Genomic DNA, 16,757 nt, shown 5'->3' with positions numbered 1-16,757 from the left:
GATCAATGCTCACCTAGAAAGGAAGTAGATGAGTAAGGCACAACCTAATTTGTATCATTAATGAAACCATCTCATTTGATTGTCTCTGACTATGTCCATGAATCAATACTATAGGACGCTCTGAAGTTTAATGATTCCAGAGAACAATGAAATCCTAAAGGATTATGAGAACACACATGAGTCAATAGAAAGATCTGCGAGCATATTAATGATTATTTTTATATATATATGCTCAATAAAATAGAGCACAACGAGATCGAACCATGCTTCTTATTATTTAATGTCAACAAAGAGCATATTTGGCCTACACAATCCAGGTAGAACTTGGTTCTTTGACAAATATACAGGTATTTGGTGTGGAAGTGCTAACCAACCAAGTGTAAAGCCTATGGGACATACATGATTATTTGTCATAGAGCACGGTGGGAGGAATGAAGTCTCAAAGTATCAAGACTCGCCTTGTGACGCGAGGTTTCTCACAAAGCCCTGGAATTGTTCTCTTGTAATGAACGTTATAGCGTTCCGCTACTTAATTAGTTCGCTTGGTAATTTCAAAAGGACTTGAAGCATATGTATCTGGTTGTCACGTATCTATGAAAGAATCAAGAGATACAAGATATTTACAAAAGTACTTGATAGCCTTTTGTTTCCCAAATCAAGTGACTCTAAACCACAGAGTGCGTTTACAGTTAAATAGAACGATCACTTATAGATTGAAGCAATCAGGCGGATGTGGTATACCCGTCTAAGTGGCTATTTGATTTGGAGGGGATAGACAAGTTATTTTTACTTGTGTATTCACAAGAAAGTTACTGATTTGGAATTGTATTTATCTACGTCGACTTTACAGACATGATGGATACTCTTGATGTAATAAGAGACCTTAATGGCTATTTGAAATCCGAATTTGAGATGAAAAATCCGGGGGAAGATCGACCGAATACTGAGATTGTGGTATATTATTCCACCAGTTTGAATATGTGTCAAGTTTTCAGGTAATTTAACAAAGACATGCATCCTGATAGCACTCTCATGATTAGTCGAGGTTCAAATGTAAGTAAGTGACCATTTCGTCCAAAGAAAGGTGACGAAGATGTGTTGGGAGATGAAATTCCTATATCTAAGTACAATAGACGCATTGTTGTACTTAGTATAGTGATGTACTCGATTAAATTTTACATCCTCGTGGAACATGTTAGCTAGATATAGATCAGCGCCAACGCAACGTCATTGGAATGGTATAGTGAATGTAATCATGTACTTATAAGTAACCATTGACATAAATTTGTTTTATCCCTACAAAGACATTAAAAGGAATGCTAATGAAAGTGCAATCCAAAAGTTGTTGATTATGAAAGAACAATAATATCTTCTCCAACGAAAGTAATCATGGAGATATGGTAGACTATTTCCTAGGTGATTACCGATATTCGGTTTCGAAAAGTACATGACTAAAGGAACTGTATGGAACAACTCTGAAAGTAATCAGGGGGATGCCGACATCAGGGGAAAGATCAAAAATAGTTTTTCCCAAAGGGTTTTGTTACTCGACAAGATTTTTAGCGAGACAACACTAAAAACATCAAGTATGTTGAACGTCGAAGACATAAATATCGCATTGATATTACTGAAAATATCTGAATCAAAGAAATGAAACGCGACAGTCTGTTAAGCAACGTAACTTCCATAATCAACAACATGGCCTTATAAACATTCAAGTCACCAAAGTAAAGTGTGATAAAATCCTTTTGATTGCATTAGACTAATGAAAATTGTCTGACATCAGGGGGAGCATCTAATGGTGTGTTGAACTATTTTCCTTCACCGAGGTTACTTTTTTCCCACAGGATTTTGTTACTCGGCAAGGTTTTTAATGAGAGAACAACAAGCACCGGAAACGTAATTTCCCAGCTAAGGCTATTGTCTTTCCCACGAGGACTTTCTGCCTTAAGAGTTGTGAAGCTTCAACATAGCAAAGTGATCATCTGCAACGGATGACTTTTACTTGCATCTGTCATGTTGTACTCTTTTCCCTTCGTCGAGGTTTTATCCCACTGGGTTTTCCTTGTCAAGGTTTTAATTAGGCAACATATTCGAGTCCAACTATATTCTAAGTTTGCTTAATATTGTACTCTTTTTCTTTAGTTCAGGTTTTGTTCCTCTGGGTTTTCGTGAGGAAGTTTCAACGAGGAAATTAACTTAGACTCATCGATCTTTGAAGATCGTATTGCATGTGATGAACTACATGTAAAGCACGAGATAACATATGAAGTACTACATGTAAAGAGTTGTACCAAGGTTTTATCCCACCGGGTTTTTCCTTGTCAAAGTTTTAGTAAGGCGATTGATTTCGGCACAAGTCATCAAGGAGATAACGACATTTGAAGAACTACATTCAAAGCACTATATATGAAGCACTATTTGTAAAGTTTTGTTATTGAACCGCACAAGGGTGAGTGTTACAGGGCCTACGGCCCATGGATGTGTGATCTATCTAGCTTCCCCTTTATTTGTATATAAAGAAACCTATGTATTACAACAACTAATCTCTCTAATAAGATATCGTCCTTCTTGTCTCTACATCTTCTACCTTCACCTCTGATTCTCCTTAAACATGTTATTATTTCTTACCTTCACCTCTGATTCTCCTTAAACATGTTATTATTTCTTTATTGTTTTCTTCTTTCTTTTTTCTAATATCCTAAAGTCTCTCCAAATATCACCTATTTTGGAGAAACTTTGTTCAAACCTTTTATGGTATATTTTCACTTAAAAGTCTCTAAAAGTCCCCCATAATCTTAAATCATTGATTTGGAAATCCAAATCCAATAACAGAGCGTTCAAAGTCACTATCCAATAACAGAGAGTTCTAAAGATTTTCAGAAAGTCGCTATCCAATAACAGAGAATTCTAAAGATTTTCAGAAAATCACTATCCAATAACAGAAACTCTCAAAGATTTACAAAAACTCCCTATCGACTAACAAGAGATTTGAAATGTCTCTAAAATTTCCTATAATTCCCAATTGACTAACCCCTGTAATTCTATAGAAAGTTTATGTTCCCTTGGCTATCAAACGCAGCCTAAAATCATGCTTTTGATGATGTATTTTTATTTTTATTTTCAGATAAGCCCCCAAATCTATGGATCCACACAATTATAACTAAACAATGTTACTTCCATGGAGAAACATATAATTGCATGTTAGATGTCATCAAACACAGCTTGTGGAAAACAACGGTTTCAAGAGAGACTTGTTCCGGTTGCGCGACTACTTGTAGAAGAAACAACCAAACTATGAGTTCTCTAATCAATACCAAGATAAATTTATTCACAGTGAGCAGCAGACGATTTCAGTTTTCAGAAATAGGCGCCATTTGTTGGCACAGTAAATTACACGTGTCCATTAAGTAGAAGATGCATATATACTCCAAGATCACCGGCTAGAGCGGTATTGACAAAGATTGGTATGGAGGAGAAAATGGAGCAGCAATGAGCATATCAGACTGCACTTATCAAACTAATGTAGACCATATAACATTCTAAAACAGTGTCTAAATTTTATGGAAATGCTAACATTACCAAGTTACGAAGATGTAAGATTTAAACTTCTCGTTTTCAGCCTAACCAAGGTTGCAAACTATTTAAGGGAAACAGAGGGAACGACTCGCCATAGTAGTTCATAGTTTATCTTCATCGGACTGAGAGCACTCCCCGGGGACAGAATCAGCAAAAAAATCCTTAACTGAAACAAAGAGAAGTTGTTATTCAATGATGAATAACTGACTCTAATATTGTTAGTCATAATAAACTTCAACAAAAGATGATCACTATTTGCATAAAAAGTAGGACGTCAGTATGAACAATTTCAATGACGAGAAACATATCTTCTTTGAAGTTTGTACGTGTCTTTATTATGCCACGTGTAGATTTGATGCTTCAATTCGGCATAACATAACAACTGATCCATCTAACAATGCATACTTCAATCTAGCTTCATTCACAAGCCAATATGCAAGTTTTAGCTATTATAAAATCAATGCCTGTGTTCCACATCTGAAAATCTATTGTATCAATGCTTCTACCTGATCCATCTAACAATGCATAGTTCTATCTAGCTTCATTCACAAGCCAATATGCAAGTTTTAGCTATTATAAAATCAATGCCTGTGTTCCACATCTGAAAATCTATTGTATCAATGCTTCTACCTGTAAATGTGTACTTCTGCCGTAAAATTTTATTACCAGATGAAACTTCCAATTTCAGAGTAGCTATAGTAGGGTCAAGGATCTGTCAGGAAAAGTCCAACTCTTGATCTCATCCTATGGTTGTGAATCCACCTATTTTGAAAAGGGGGAAATTCAGCAGATTCACAGCCCTAAATTGGCTGGAATCGACAATTGTAGATTGCTGCTGCATTTTTGTAACATCTGGATAGGATAATATACATCATGTCTATTTCTTAAAATGTGTAAGTTATTTCGCTTACCAATGTCGTCTTGTTCTGGAGAGTCCAGCAAAAGATCCGAATCAGAAGGCAGGAAGGCTGACCCTGGATAGTTTCCCAGATCTCCAAGATCTGAAAAGATTACCAAGATTACATTACAGTTACAAACTTCTGCTAACATAATACTTTCTCATAACAGCATAAGACAATCCATTAAAAAGGAGGAAATTTTCACAGTTTGACAGAGAAAAAACAAGAGTAAAGTCCACTTACGAATAATTCGCTTACTAATGATAGTTAGTTTTGCTTCATTTACTTAATTAAAGGGCTAACTTAAATAACTAGAGACGATCCTACTCAGCAAAGCTGTAAAATATCTTAAGGGTTCTCTTTCTGTCCTAAAATCTCTAGTGAGCTCATTCGCTATATTTAACACAGAAAAGAAAACAAAGATTACCTCCCAAGTTTATCAAATCTGCTGTTAAGTCTGACAAGCTAAAATTCCAAGGAATATTTGCTAAAGATCTGAGGGAATCCCTTCCACTATCTGCACCCAGCTGTAATCCTACTGAATTTGCCACATCTAATGTGAATGCTGTGGCAAGAGCTGATGTGTCTACACTCGTTCCTGAAATCTCTGATGTAGTAAATGGAAAATGACCACTGGAAGCCACTGATGCAGGACTGATGGCTACTTCTGACATGGATGGCATGGCACTGTTAGGAGGGATAATAAGTCCCGCAGTACTCGCACTTCTCTCCAACGTCACCATATATATAACAATAATATTAAAAAAAAAAATTGTCATTAGAAAAGTCGTCAAGAAAAAAGAGAGTGAGAGTAGTAATAGTCATTTTTAAAGATGCTCCACACGGTATCTTTATATAACGGTTATGGTACACTTTATATTTACGTAAAATACATATGACGCAACAAATAGTAAAGAAGAAACCAGGGTTGATTCACACAGAACGTAGATAAAGCAGAGTCTCAACTGAAAGAGAAATCCTATTTATACTAGGGTTTCCGAGCTAAATAAAGATACTTGAAATTACTATAAGAAAGTCATCAAACGTATTGGCGACCAATTAACTCAAATAAAAGAAAACAGTAAAACTAATCATGCTCCTGCATCATATACACAGCTTTAAGTCATTCAGAGTTGACAAGACATGACTGTTAAGTGAGAAATTTCAAAACATAAACTTCAAAAAATTGCCATGTAATATCGTTAAAGACCATTGAAATCAAATTGATTCTTTTCTGATTTGACAAAAAATAGAATCCACCAGACACAAAGACTAGGTATGAACATGGCAAAGCATGGGTTTACGACTTGCAGTAATATAATAATCTTGCCTGATGGAGCAAAATTAGATGTGGCTTAAGAAGATTGTGTCTACTTAACCATGAGACTTGCTAATAAATTAAACATTGTAGTAAACAAGGTGTTTGCAAGCAATGTAGTACGCCCCGGCCAAGTCAGCCGAGTTACTTGCGGCCGAGTCGGGCATTTTCTATTTACTCGCCGAGTAAGTTGTGACTCGGTCAGAGTCAAGTCTTACTGAGTCGCGAGTAACTCGGCAGACTAAAAACTTAAAGCAACAGTGCAGCCGCAAGGATCAGCCAACTCGATAAGTTTGTCAACTTCTCTTTGAACTACTACTCCTCCATTTTTCTTCTCTTCTTCTTCCACATCTAATAATGTTACACACAGTTTACATATCTGGAAAAAATATGCACAGGTATGATTAGCCGAGTTACTCGGTTGGGATCGGGGAATACTCGGGGATCGTCCTCATCCGAGCCGGGGCCGATTCCCGAGTCGAATTACATTGTTTGCAAGATATTATAGTTATCGCATCCACTCAACCACAAGTTTCAGCAGGTCTGCTTCACAACTGAATCTTACTTTACAAATACGAAAGCTAGAACAGAAATTAAGAAACAGTACATGAAACAGATGAGACGTGAGAGAGTAAGTGACTAAGTTCTTACTCACTGCCCGAGTTTACTTGAATAGGGTGAAGATTTCCTGTTGCAGAGACTCCATTTACCACTTGACATCTAGAAAGACCAGAATTCATGGCATGGAGATGTGGCTGACCTGCCACGGACATTGGTGGTGGTTGTAGAACAGGGTACCCCATAGGTAAATTGTTAGCTGCACTGCAAAAGGCTCGGCATTGACTAAGAATGAAATAGTGAATAAAGGCAAGGCTGATGAGAAAATATATGCATAACTAACTGGTGTAGTCTAAAACTGTAACGAAAGTAACGCCTAAAGAAATTGGAAGAACAACACTGAAGAGAGGCATTTGGATCCAGAACAGTAGTACAGTTCATATTAGAAATTAGTACTAATAATTACTCTTTCTCGACTGACTCTAACGGTTGTTTGCCAGAGATACTACTAAGAGTGTAGCATCCTTAATCTTAGATAATGTATGTAACAACGGAGCTCATATGCTTATATAGTTGGACTAAGATAACCTGTTTCATTTCTCCAATACACACTAACAGAAGAATTAAGGAAACCTACCAGGCATGGGATGAATACCATTCTGGATTGGGGCCAAGGAAATCTTGGGTGGCACTGGAACTTGATATGTCATGAGATGATATTGATGTGCAAGCAAATGATTAAACAAAATGATCTGTTTCTTCAGCTTTAACCTTATGTAATAAGCTCTGAAAAATTCAGTGTTTTCTTCTTCCAGTTTCTTCCATACTAAACATACATTGAAAAAAAAAAAGGATACCATAATCAGATTAGTAGTCCATACGTTATTATTCCTGCAACTAAAGAGAGAGGCTACAAAAATAGATTATAGAGACAAAAGAGATAAGTTACAAAACAAGATTGTTGACACAGTTTCAATACTTCGCTTAAAGGTTTGAGACTCAAGGGAATGGATTAGCTATTTATATGTTTAAGCATCAGGAATTGATAGAAAGCTCAGCATACCCAATGATGTAAATTGAGGCTCGATTCGCACTCGATTCAACAAAGTCTGTACCACCTCATCCCTATTCATATAAAACTGTAGGCATCTTTCTATTAAACTCTGGACCTACACAACATAAAGCTTATATTAGAAAGAGCTGATGTAGTGGTTATTAGCAAAAGCAAAACCAGTCCACCACAAATGGATATTGACAACACGAATAGAGGTTATCTTACAAGTTCAATATCTTCACGAGAGACTTTCCTGCTATCATTGCTGGATCCAGATTTAGATATTGAATCCGTTAAAGGAGCATCATTGGATGTGTTGTTCGGCAGGTCACCCTGCAATTCCTGTGAAACTTCTTGGGCTGAGGATGGTATCTCAGACGTGCTTTGTGTATCCTGAGAAAGCTTTTTAGTATAGTTACTAAATAAGCGAAAATGCATATAAAGGTTTGAAAGTGATGCAGAATAATTGAGTTAATAGATTTTGTTCCAAATACGAGCTTCAGTCACTTTGTTTTTAGCTCACACCTGATCATTAGGAGATAGAAACTCCTAGAAATGTCTATATGTTACAAATATACTAAGTGGTGGTGATAAAAAGAAACGTGAGTGTGCATTCACCCGCCTACCTCCCATACTCTCGCTCTAGAGCATTTGGGATGAGATATTGTACATGAGGTATGTTGTGAACGTGCTCCACTGCGCACTTTGTTTGCGCCCTTGATATACTTTTGAAGTGGAAGAGGGGAAATCTGGTAGAAAGCATTATCAAATTCACAGCTTCTACAAGCAGGCAAGCTATCCTTTAAGAATAAATTTTCCCAACAAAAAGCATTCAAAGGAAAATCTACATATCCTCTCATGATTAATGGTAGTTGACCAATGTTTCTCAATCATCTGGACTTTCTTGGAGAGTTTTTATGACTTCCGATACCACCAAATAAAGTTCCACAACTCCATATCTCTCAAATATAGTTCTTGAAAGAACAAACCGCGAGGGAAAAAGAAATAAACAGTAGATCAAGACTTTCGATGTGGAATCACAATGTAATCCATCTGTGTAGATGGAATGCAGTTGGTATGTACTAGTATCCCATTCAAAACTAACTGAAGGTCGGAGCGAAGTTCATTGACTAACTGATGTACAAATTCAAAATCAGGGCATTTCTTCCATTGAGAAAAATTAACACAAAGGTAAAAAAGAAAAGAAGAAGCTGATATATAAAAGAGATATAACGGATTAATATTGCACCATTATTACCTGTGGGGACTTCATCTTAGTTTAGCATGGCACTCCCCTATTCAAGCTAACAGGATTTTATAGCTGCAAAAGCTAAAGCCAACCAGAAATTACACCACTTGTTTTCTTATTTAATCTGACAAGAAACCTATTTAAACATGAAGGCTGTCTACACCAGTACGTAAGACCCTGGCTCCAAACATTGTCTTAGAACAGCCATATATAATGTGAAGTCTAACTTTACGAAATATTTTAGGAGATAAACATAACCAAGAATCCAACAGGGACTACCAAAAAAAACAAAATTTATATAATGAGTTTATATCCAATTACAATAATATGTTGAAAAAGATACATCTGGAATAAAAAACTACAATTTGAAAAAGAAATCAAATATCAGAAATCATTTAAATAATTGATCATCATTATGCAGTTTTCACATACTATAGTAATTAATAGAAACAAACAGAATTACTCCTTAAAAAAAGACACTAATCATAGAATATTTCATCCCGGATTAGTTAACATTACTAGCTAAAGTTTAGGGCAAATAAGATGAAATTAAGATCTCACACACTAAATATCATTACTATTGTTACTCCAAAGTTATCAAAAAAATTTAAGAAGAATTTCCAAAACCACAAATCAACAAAATAAAAAACCAGGAAAAAAATTAATGAAATTTTCAGTTCTTTCTGTATTGATGAACTGCATTACAAACAATTTGCAGAGCACAAAAAGTGGATTCACGATTTATACTTACTAATGGACGAATAGAGAACAAAATATTCTTTTCAAAGGGAAATTGTATGAAAGATTTTCTTTAACAAGTCTATGAAAATGAGATTCGCAACAAATAATTGAAAGGAAACAAACAAAAAGAGATGAAGAAAGGAACCGAGGAAAAAAAATCAACCGCTTTTCTTTCCTTTTATTCAGCTTTCTTAGATTTTTTTTTCCTTCTTTTTCGTAGATGCGAAAAGAAGAATCGTGTGCTTTTCGAGGTCTACACCACAAGAGCATATCCTATGGGTATAGAGCTGTCAACGGGCCAAGCTAGGGTCAACCCGGCCCTAACCTGTTAACCCGTTGACAAGCTAGGGTCAACCCTAATCCTAGGACTATTCATCTACAAGTCCAAAATCTCAACCCTAGCCCTAGACGGGTTGGCTTGTTTTACTAAGCCACACAAAATTCAAGTATTTCTATTTACAAATAATTTTATTATTTGGTGTTAATGAATCAATTTGTTCTGGATTTGATATCTCTATTTTATTGATATGGAATGTGAAGGGATTGATGATCTAAAATAATACGAAGGATTTAATCACTAATTGTTATTTGTTAATATGTATATAAACGTAAAATGTGTTTTTTATTTCTTAGGTGTAGGCTGCTTTGATTCTATTGAATGTAAATCTCAAGATATTGGTTGTCATTCAAGAGTAAATAAGATATACATTTGAGATTATTGAAAAATATAAAATGATATTACCGGAAAAATATTTTTGTGTCTCACATCAACCATAAAATCAGACATATAACTATATGAGCGACTAGGGGGTTGACCCTAGCTTGGCTTGTTTTATACTAGGGCTAGATATGCTAACCCTAGCCCGACTTGTTTAGCCAACGGGACAAGCCGAGCCCGGTTGAAACAAGCCAAGCTAGGTCCAACCCGCAATCCGGGTTGAAAATTGACAGCTCTATATGGGTAGTCCCCAAATGAAGACTATCTCTTTCATATGAACGAGCGAAGCCACTAAAAAAAACTAAAAAAACTCCTAAAACGGGGGACTTTCCCCGTCAAAAAAAAAAAACTAAAAAAACTCCTAAGACGAGGGAAAGTCCCCCGTCAAAAGAAAAAAACTAAAAAAAGTTCTAAAACGGGGGACTGTCCCCCGTCTAGTTCAAAAAGTTCCAAATTTTTTTGACGGGGGACCGTCCCCCGTCTAGTGTTTCACTACCAACCACTCGTTCAGTTGAACGAGTGCGTCAACGTGTTTGGGGGAAAAGTGTGGTAAAAACTACCCATAGGAGCCTCAAATTTGCTCAAATTGGTAGTGCACTCTTTCATTTGAAAGGGTGACACTACCCATAGGATTTGCTCTAAGTATTTTTTTTCTTTTCTTTTTGTCGGCAAAGAATTTGATGCTTGCAAGTTTCGAACTCAGATCGTTGGTATCATCACCAAATGACTTTACCACTAACGAGTTTCGAACTCAGGTTATTGGTATCATCACCAAATGACTTTACCACTGAACTCACGACTACACCATATTAATACCACGTGAAAATCTGTTGATTAAATCGTAATATTTCTGATTACAGTGGTTCTGTACAGACTGTGTGGGCAAACCACACCAAAAACGCATTTTAAATTTGTCTCAAAGTTTTTTTTGGTGTGGTTTCTCTTAGCAGTCTATATGGACTAACTTCAATATACTTTCAAGAGAAACAACTAGCAATCTGTATGGACTAACTCCAATATACTTTTAAGATAAATAACTAGACAGTCAGACTCAATCTTAAGAAAAGTATATCAAACAGTTATATCTCAATCTCCGGTGGGCCTCGCAGAGGACAGCAAGGGGTCCAGCTTTTGGGGCTTTTATTATTTATCCTTTTTTTTTTGTTGTGGGGGGGTGTTTACCCGGTATGTTTGGACTTTTTGTTCTGATTAACGGGGTGTATCTTGTGAGATATTGCAAAAGTGTACCATCGAGTTGAGAGTTCACGCAAATGATTCAAATTTGATCACGGTTAGTCATTGATTCTGCGCTTTGAAATTTTGCTAGTTACCCATCAGTTCAGTAATACGAACCACTTGATTACTAATACTCCTAGTATAAAAACTAGATGACTATAGCAGCAGTGTGAAGCTGATAAAACGCTAATATTTTTCAAGTGCAATTGGCTCTTTTTTTTTCAGGTTACACCCTAACATTTTTACAATTTTTATCAAAACTAGATGAAGCACGGGCATCTTTTTTTTAACCATATTTTTGATTTGGTAAAGCTCGACTTCGGATTCGCCTCGCCCCGGTTTGAGATGAACAAGTGAATATAACTCACAATCTTCTCATATTGTTTTCAGTTGTGTTTCATCACCTTTTAATAGATGCCTCCATCCTTTCCTACACATTGAAATCAGAAGGATCTTGGGAGTGAATCATCTAAATGATAATGTGGACGGCGTAACTTATTAGGGTTGACCAAGAACTAAAACTTCATTCCATGGTAGTTCATTTCTCAAAATCATTAAATCCCGGATGTGAAAATTTCATATTAATTTGCTTTGTCAGATGTATCAACATCCACCGATGCATCAATTTAAGGAAAACCTAACTAACTATAGCAAGTTGAGTTCATAATGATAGTAATTTAGTTCATTACTATCAATAATGTGTAGCGGGTAGGGATTACCTCCTTGGCAGCAAGTATACCATTTTTCTATCAGGGTCAACTTGGGATAAGGATATTTCAACTAAATGTTTTACATTTTGAAAAGGATTTTAGACACTGACAACTCTTTGACACCCCAATGCGAAACCTGATGCATACCAACATGAAATGAAGTTTATTTTGGTTACAAGGATACATTAACATATCTTATTTTGGTCACTAATTTTGAACTCACCTTTGTTGTCTTGAATCCTTAGTCGGTATGTCAGTATGTTGTGTTTCGTTTTTGTGTAAGTATGCACGAGCTACTTCAACCAATTAATATGATATATCTAAATAACAAAACCCGAGCAGCAACAATTGATAAAATGTAAACACATAAATAACCCACCATATTTAAAAGAATGGAATACTATGCGTATCGGTAAAAAACTCAAGGTATGCAACATATATTAGTAGTTCGCAAATTTATATAAATTTGATAACAACTAATAAAACTGCTTTCTGCACCACCAAGGATTTCTTGTTTCCCTCAACTTAACTGTGACGGGCCGAAGAATTACGCCCGGCGTGCCTGGGCGTGCAGGACATAACTCACCCGATGCGCCATGATGAAGCTCCAGTCCGGGTCTTAGAGCTTGGAAAATGCATGTCCATTTTTCCTTGCAAGCATGTTCCGTGAGAATGATGCAGCTAACTTAGCTTCCACACCGTTCCAAACTTACCCTTGTTCACTAGAGGGTATAAGGCCATTAGGCCAAGGCCAATGCATCTTGCATGCATCAGTGGCTTTGCCTCAACGTAGGAAATTCAGAGCGTTCGTCATACTACCGAATATTGTTCATGCATAAGGCATAAGCCTTGGACTTATGCATAGGACGCCCCAATCCTATTGAAATTTCCCTACTTCACTTACCAACTTTGTGTAGCTTGATATGAAGTATGAGCATCCACTTACTGGCACGCAACTAAGCCTCATCAAGCTTGGCCACAATCATCTCTTGCATCGAGCTACCGAGCTTAGATGATATGAGGGACCAACGTGATGAACCATCAATGTTGCAACTCATTGCGGCTGCCTACGTTCCCTTCCTTGCTCTAAAGGGATCAAGCACAAATCGTAGTTCATCCACGAAGGGATGGAAACTTAAACCAACTCGTTTGTGATGTCGTGGCCAAGCAATAATGGTAATGGCCTAGTCCGTATAGACCGTTCCATCAAAACGCATAAGGAATATGCATCATCGAGTCTGTGGCATGGCATAGTAATGCCCATGCTTAACATGCTCGATTGGCAAGTCTACATAACTATAAATGAGGTCTAAGCATCACTTATACCGTTTTGGCTAAGCTATGAAGCCTAGTTGGTGCATGGTCCGCATATGTACCTTCAACCAAGTACCCCTCCCTATATATGTTAACTTGACATTTTTACAACTTTGATTAGGGGAGGAAAACTCATTCACCAAGTACCACTTTTACTATTCATGGTCGTTGCCATATATTTCTGAATAACCAGCTAAGATGGATGTACAACTTTGATTAGGGGAGGAAAACTCATTCACCGCTAGAGCAGCTTAACAAAATATTCAGTTAAATATCCCCTTTACAATAGTAAAATTAATCTAGAAACAAAATATTCATGGTGTATGTTCTCCAATGAAAATACGAAGAAAAAACATTAAAATTTTAAGAACCTTCAGTATGAAATTAATGAGTACCATACAGGAAACCAAGATTCTAACCTATAATTAGTCCATTATGTAGCATTGGAAAAAGAAGAAAAAAACTGACATAACAAAAGTTTGAGAGATACATTCAATCTGGAAACAACATATTTTTCTAGTTTTGTCTCTCGGAAGGCTAATACACTTAATTTTGAGTTTATGGTAAAATTATGAGTTTGTGGTAAAAGTATTGTGGCTAAGTATGCTATTTGAACAGTGAGATTTGTTCATGTGTGTGCCTGTGATATATAAAGTTTCATCTTAATTAGATTTAGTTTCAGCTTAAAAGAGAAAAAATTAGCACCTCCTATGAGGTCAAGGATATTGACAGGAGCTTCATAAAAAGTGCCAAAAGTGAAAACGGTGATGAAACACAACTGAAAACAGAAGGAGAAAATTGTCTCTATGAAAATAAATGGAAAACAAAAATAAAAAGAACATATGAGACCCTGAAAAGACGAGGGTACCCAAATACACCACAATCTTTTTGTTTCAACCTATAAGTCCTCTTACCAAGTGTGATCGTCTACGGACAAAGTCGAGACAATCCAACAACTTCGGTATTCACACTTTGTGTGATCGTCTATGGATACGAGATCGAGACAATATGACAACAAGATAACTTGTGTGTTTGACTATGGATACAAGATCGTGACGATACAAGAATCAAAGTGTGCTACTTGATAATAGGTTCGGTAATAACCAAACTCTATAAGATCCCTATCTATTATAACGAAGTTAACGTATGTGTATTTTACTTTATTATAATAAACAATTATAATATGGAAATCAAAGTAAAAGACACAACAAGATTTTGTTAACGAGGAAACTACAAATGCAGAAAAACCTTGGGACCTAGTCCAGTTTTGAATACTCTCAGAATTAAACCGATATACAAAATCTAGACCAACTTCGTATAGTTGAGACCAAGCGGACTACCCCTAGATACTTAGTTTCCTTAGTATCCCTGCGCCTTCGACTTCTAGAGTCACGCACGTGAATAGCAAGTCCTTTGGATCGTATTCCAAACAGCAAAGGAACAATCTGTTTGGTAACCATTCTAATCAATCTTTGTTAAAGATATAGATGAGTCATTGGCAAAGGCTCTTATGTTTAATCTAATAAACTCATTTGCCTGGTTAGATCAATCTAACTTTAACTACCGAGATAGTCAAGTATAGATTCGCACTCAATCAAAATAAAATCTCAAAGAGATGTATTGAGAATGCCGATCTCGCGCAACTAATCAATCGAATAAATCTGATTCTAGTTGGATCCCAGCTGATCAAGGTGTGTGCACACAAATTCACAAGATACGAAAACCAATAAGAAATCTTGTCTTCAAATCTTCTTCAATCTTCAATAACCTGCACAACACCACTTGAATCTCTTGTGATCAATCAAGCACAGAACGAAGTCTGTTAACGATGAATTATCACAAGATGTCTTTAGATCTAGTAACAGTTCTAAAGATCCGTCGATACTTCGATGACTGAATCTTATATCAGAAGAGAAGATTCTCAAGAATAAACAAATTAGGTTCAATCAAAATTTCAACAACCATTAGTCAATCAAATCAATCGAAAATTAATAACACTGCAATTATCTAGTTTCCCAACAATGGTACTCGTAGAGCTTCTTGATCCCACAGAAGTCTTTAAACGAGCGGTCGTAAGATATTTCACCTAATTAGGATACTTTCCTCTCCAAATAGACGGCTCCACCAGAAACAACAAGAAATGAAGTTTGCCTGGATCTTAGGATAGTTTGATAGAAATGCAAACTTAGGTATTTATAGACCAAGGATGTTTGGACATCAAGGAATTTCCAAAACCGAAAATACTCTCAAGATTTGGAATGAATGGAAAAATTCGGTTTTCCTAATTCCAATAAATGCTTGTCCAATATTTCTGAAATCTCTCAATTGAAAATCTCCAACTAGTAAATGCACATTACTATTTATTTTCTAGAGCTACGCATTAATTGCTGCTAATTAATGTATATAAAATCAAAAACCTTAATTAAAAGATTCTTAATTTATTTCGGCACGGGATACCTTGAGTAACAATATCTTTGAACAATAAATGATAAGAGTTACTGCTCGTGTTCAAAGTATATGTTGACATCTTTTCACTGCAAATCTTTATTTCCTATTTACATGGATTTGCAATCTTGGAATCGATTATACCACACTTCCAAACAAGTTTAGAATTGGTTCACTTGTATTCCAAGTCTGATGTGTGATTTATCAAATACCAAATCACATGCAAGGGTTCAATTCGTTGTACCAATCACTAGGATTGGTTATACCTAATTATGGAAATACTTGTGATTAGTCACACCAGTCACTAGGATCGGTTACACCAGTTACAAGGATCGGTTCCATCTACACATGGTATTATTTGTGATCGGTAGGATCGGTAACACCACAAGGATCGTTCACACAACACTCGTGATCGGTAGGATCAGTCACACCAATTATAAAGATCTATCATACCATCACATGGTGATTACTTAGGATCAGTCACACCAATTAATAAAAACCAGTCATACCAAATCATAAGTCAAGCATTGTGATTAGTTATACCAAGATACATAAGTTAAGATGGGTTCTACTAACTCACACATATTGGTCATCCAAAGATTTGCAACGAATAGCCGGACCAATAATCCTAATGATTTCGATTCACGAAACGAGTTCATGAATGTACTTCCTTTAAGAAAATGTAAAACATTATTTTCTATAATGAAATATTCATCATAATCCATTCACATAATCATTACAATATATACAAGATTATATCGATGTCATATCTACGAAGTTCAAAAGATAAGCGTTATACTTCATAGTTTAATTCCCTAATATTATGATCATACTATTATAATCATGTCACATCACTAGAGTATTATACAATATATACAGTATATACAGCTTCGCAGTTATGTTTTCAACATAGCACGACTTGAAAGATACGTTAGG

The 16,757-nt window shown here is 36.0% G+C and overlaps 1 protein-coding gene across 12 annotated transcripts; it reads right to left on the bottom strand.

Moving 5' to 3' along the window:
* Window positions 1-3,298: 3,298 nt before the first annotated feature.
* LOC113358459 lies at window positions 3,299-9,633 on the bottom strand. Of its 12 annotated transcripts, none has more exons than XM_026602037.1 (10): window positions 9,409-9,633; window positions 8,667-8,738; window positions 8,035-8,157; window positions 7,634-7,810; window positions 7,418-7,523; window positions 6,992-7,180; window positions 6,448-6,613; window positions 4,906-5,201; window positions 4,491-4,580; window positions 3,299-3,745 (listed from the first exon to the last, which is right to left on the bottom strand). In XM_026602037.1, the coding sequence occupies exons 2-10, from the start codon at window positions 8,679-8,681 to the stop codon at window positions 3,681-3,683; spliced, it is 1,227 nt and encodes a 408-aa protein (XP_026457822.1). In that variant the 5' UTR covers window positions 8,682-8,738; window positions 9,409-9,633; the 3' UTR covers window positions 3,299-3,680. The 12 variants fall into 12 exon arrangements, with proteins under 12 accessions (XP_026457822.1, XP_026457823.1, XP_026457824.1 ...); XM_026602038.1 differs by having other exon boundaries at window positions 8,667-8,729; XM_026602039.1 differs by having other exon boundaries at window positions 9,562-9,579.
* Between the last annotated feature and the right edge of the window lie 7,124 nt (window positions 9,634-16,757).

This window comes from Papaver somniferum, chromosome 3 (assembly GCF_003573695.1).
Source record: "Papaver somniferum cultivar HN1 chromosome 3, ASM357369v1, whole genome shotgun sequence".
NCBI classification, from domain to species: Eukaryota; Viridiplantae; Streptophyta; class Magnoliopsida; order Ranunculales; family Papaveraceae; genus Papaver; species Papaver somniferum.
Note: the sequence above shows the minus strand (reverse complement) of the source record. Positions and strands in the feature narration are given on the sequence as shown.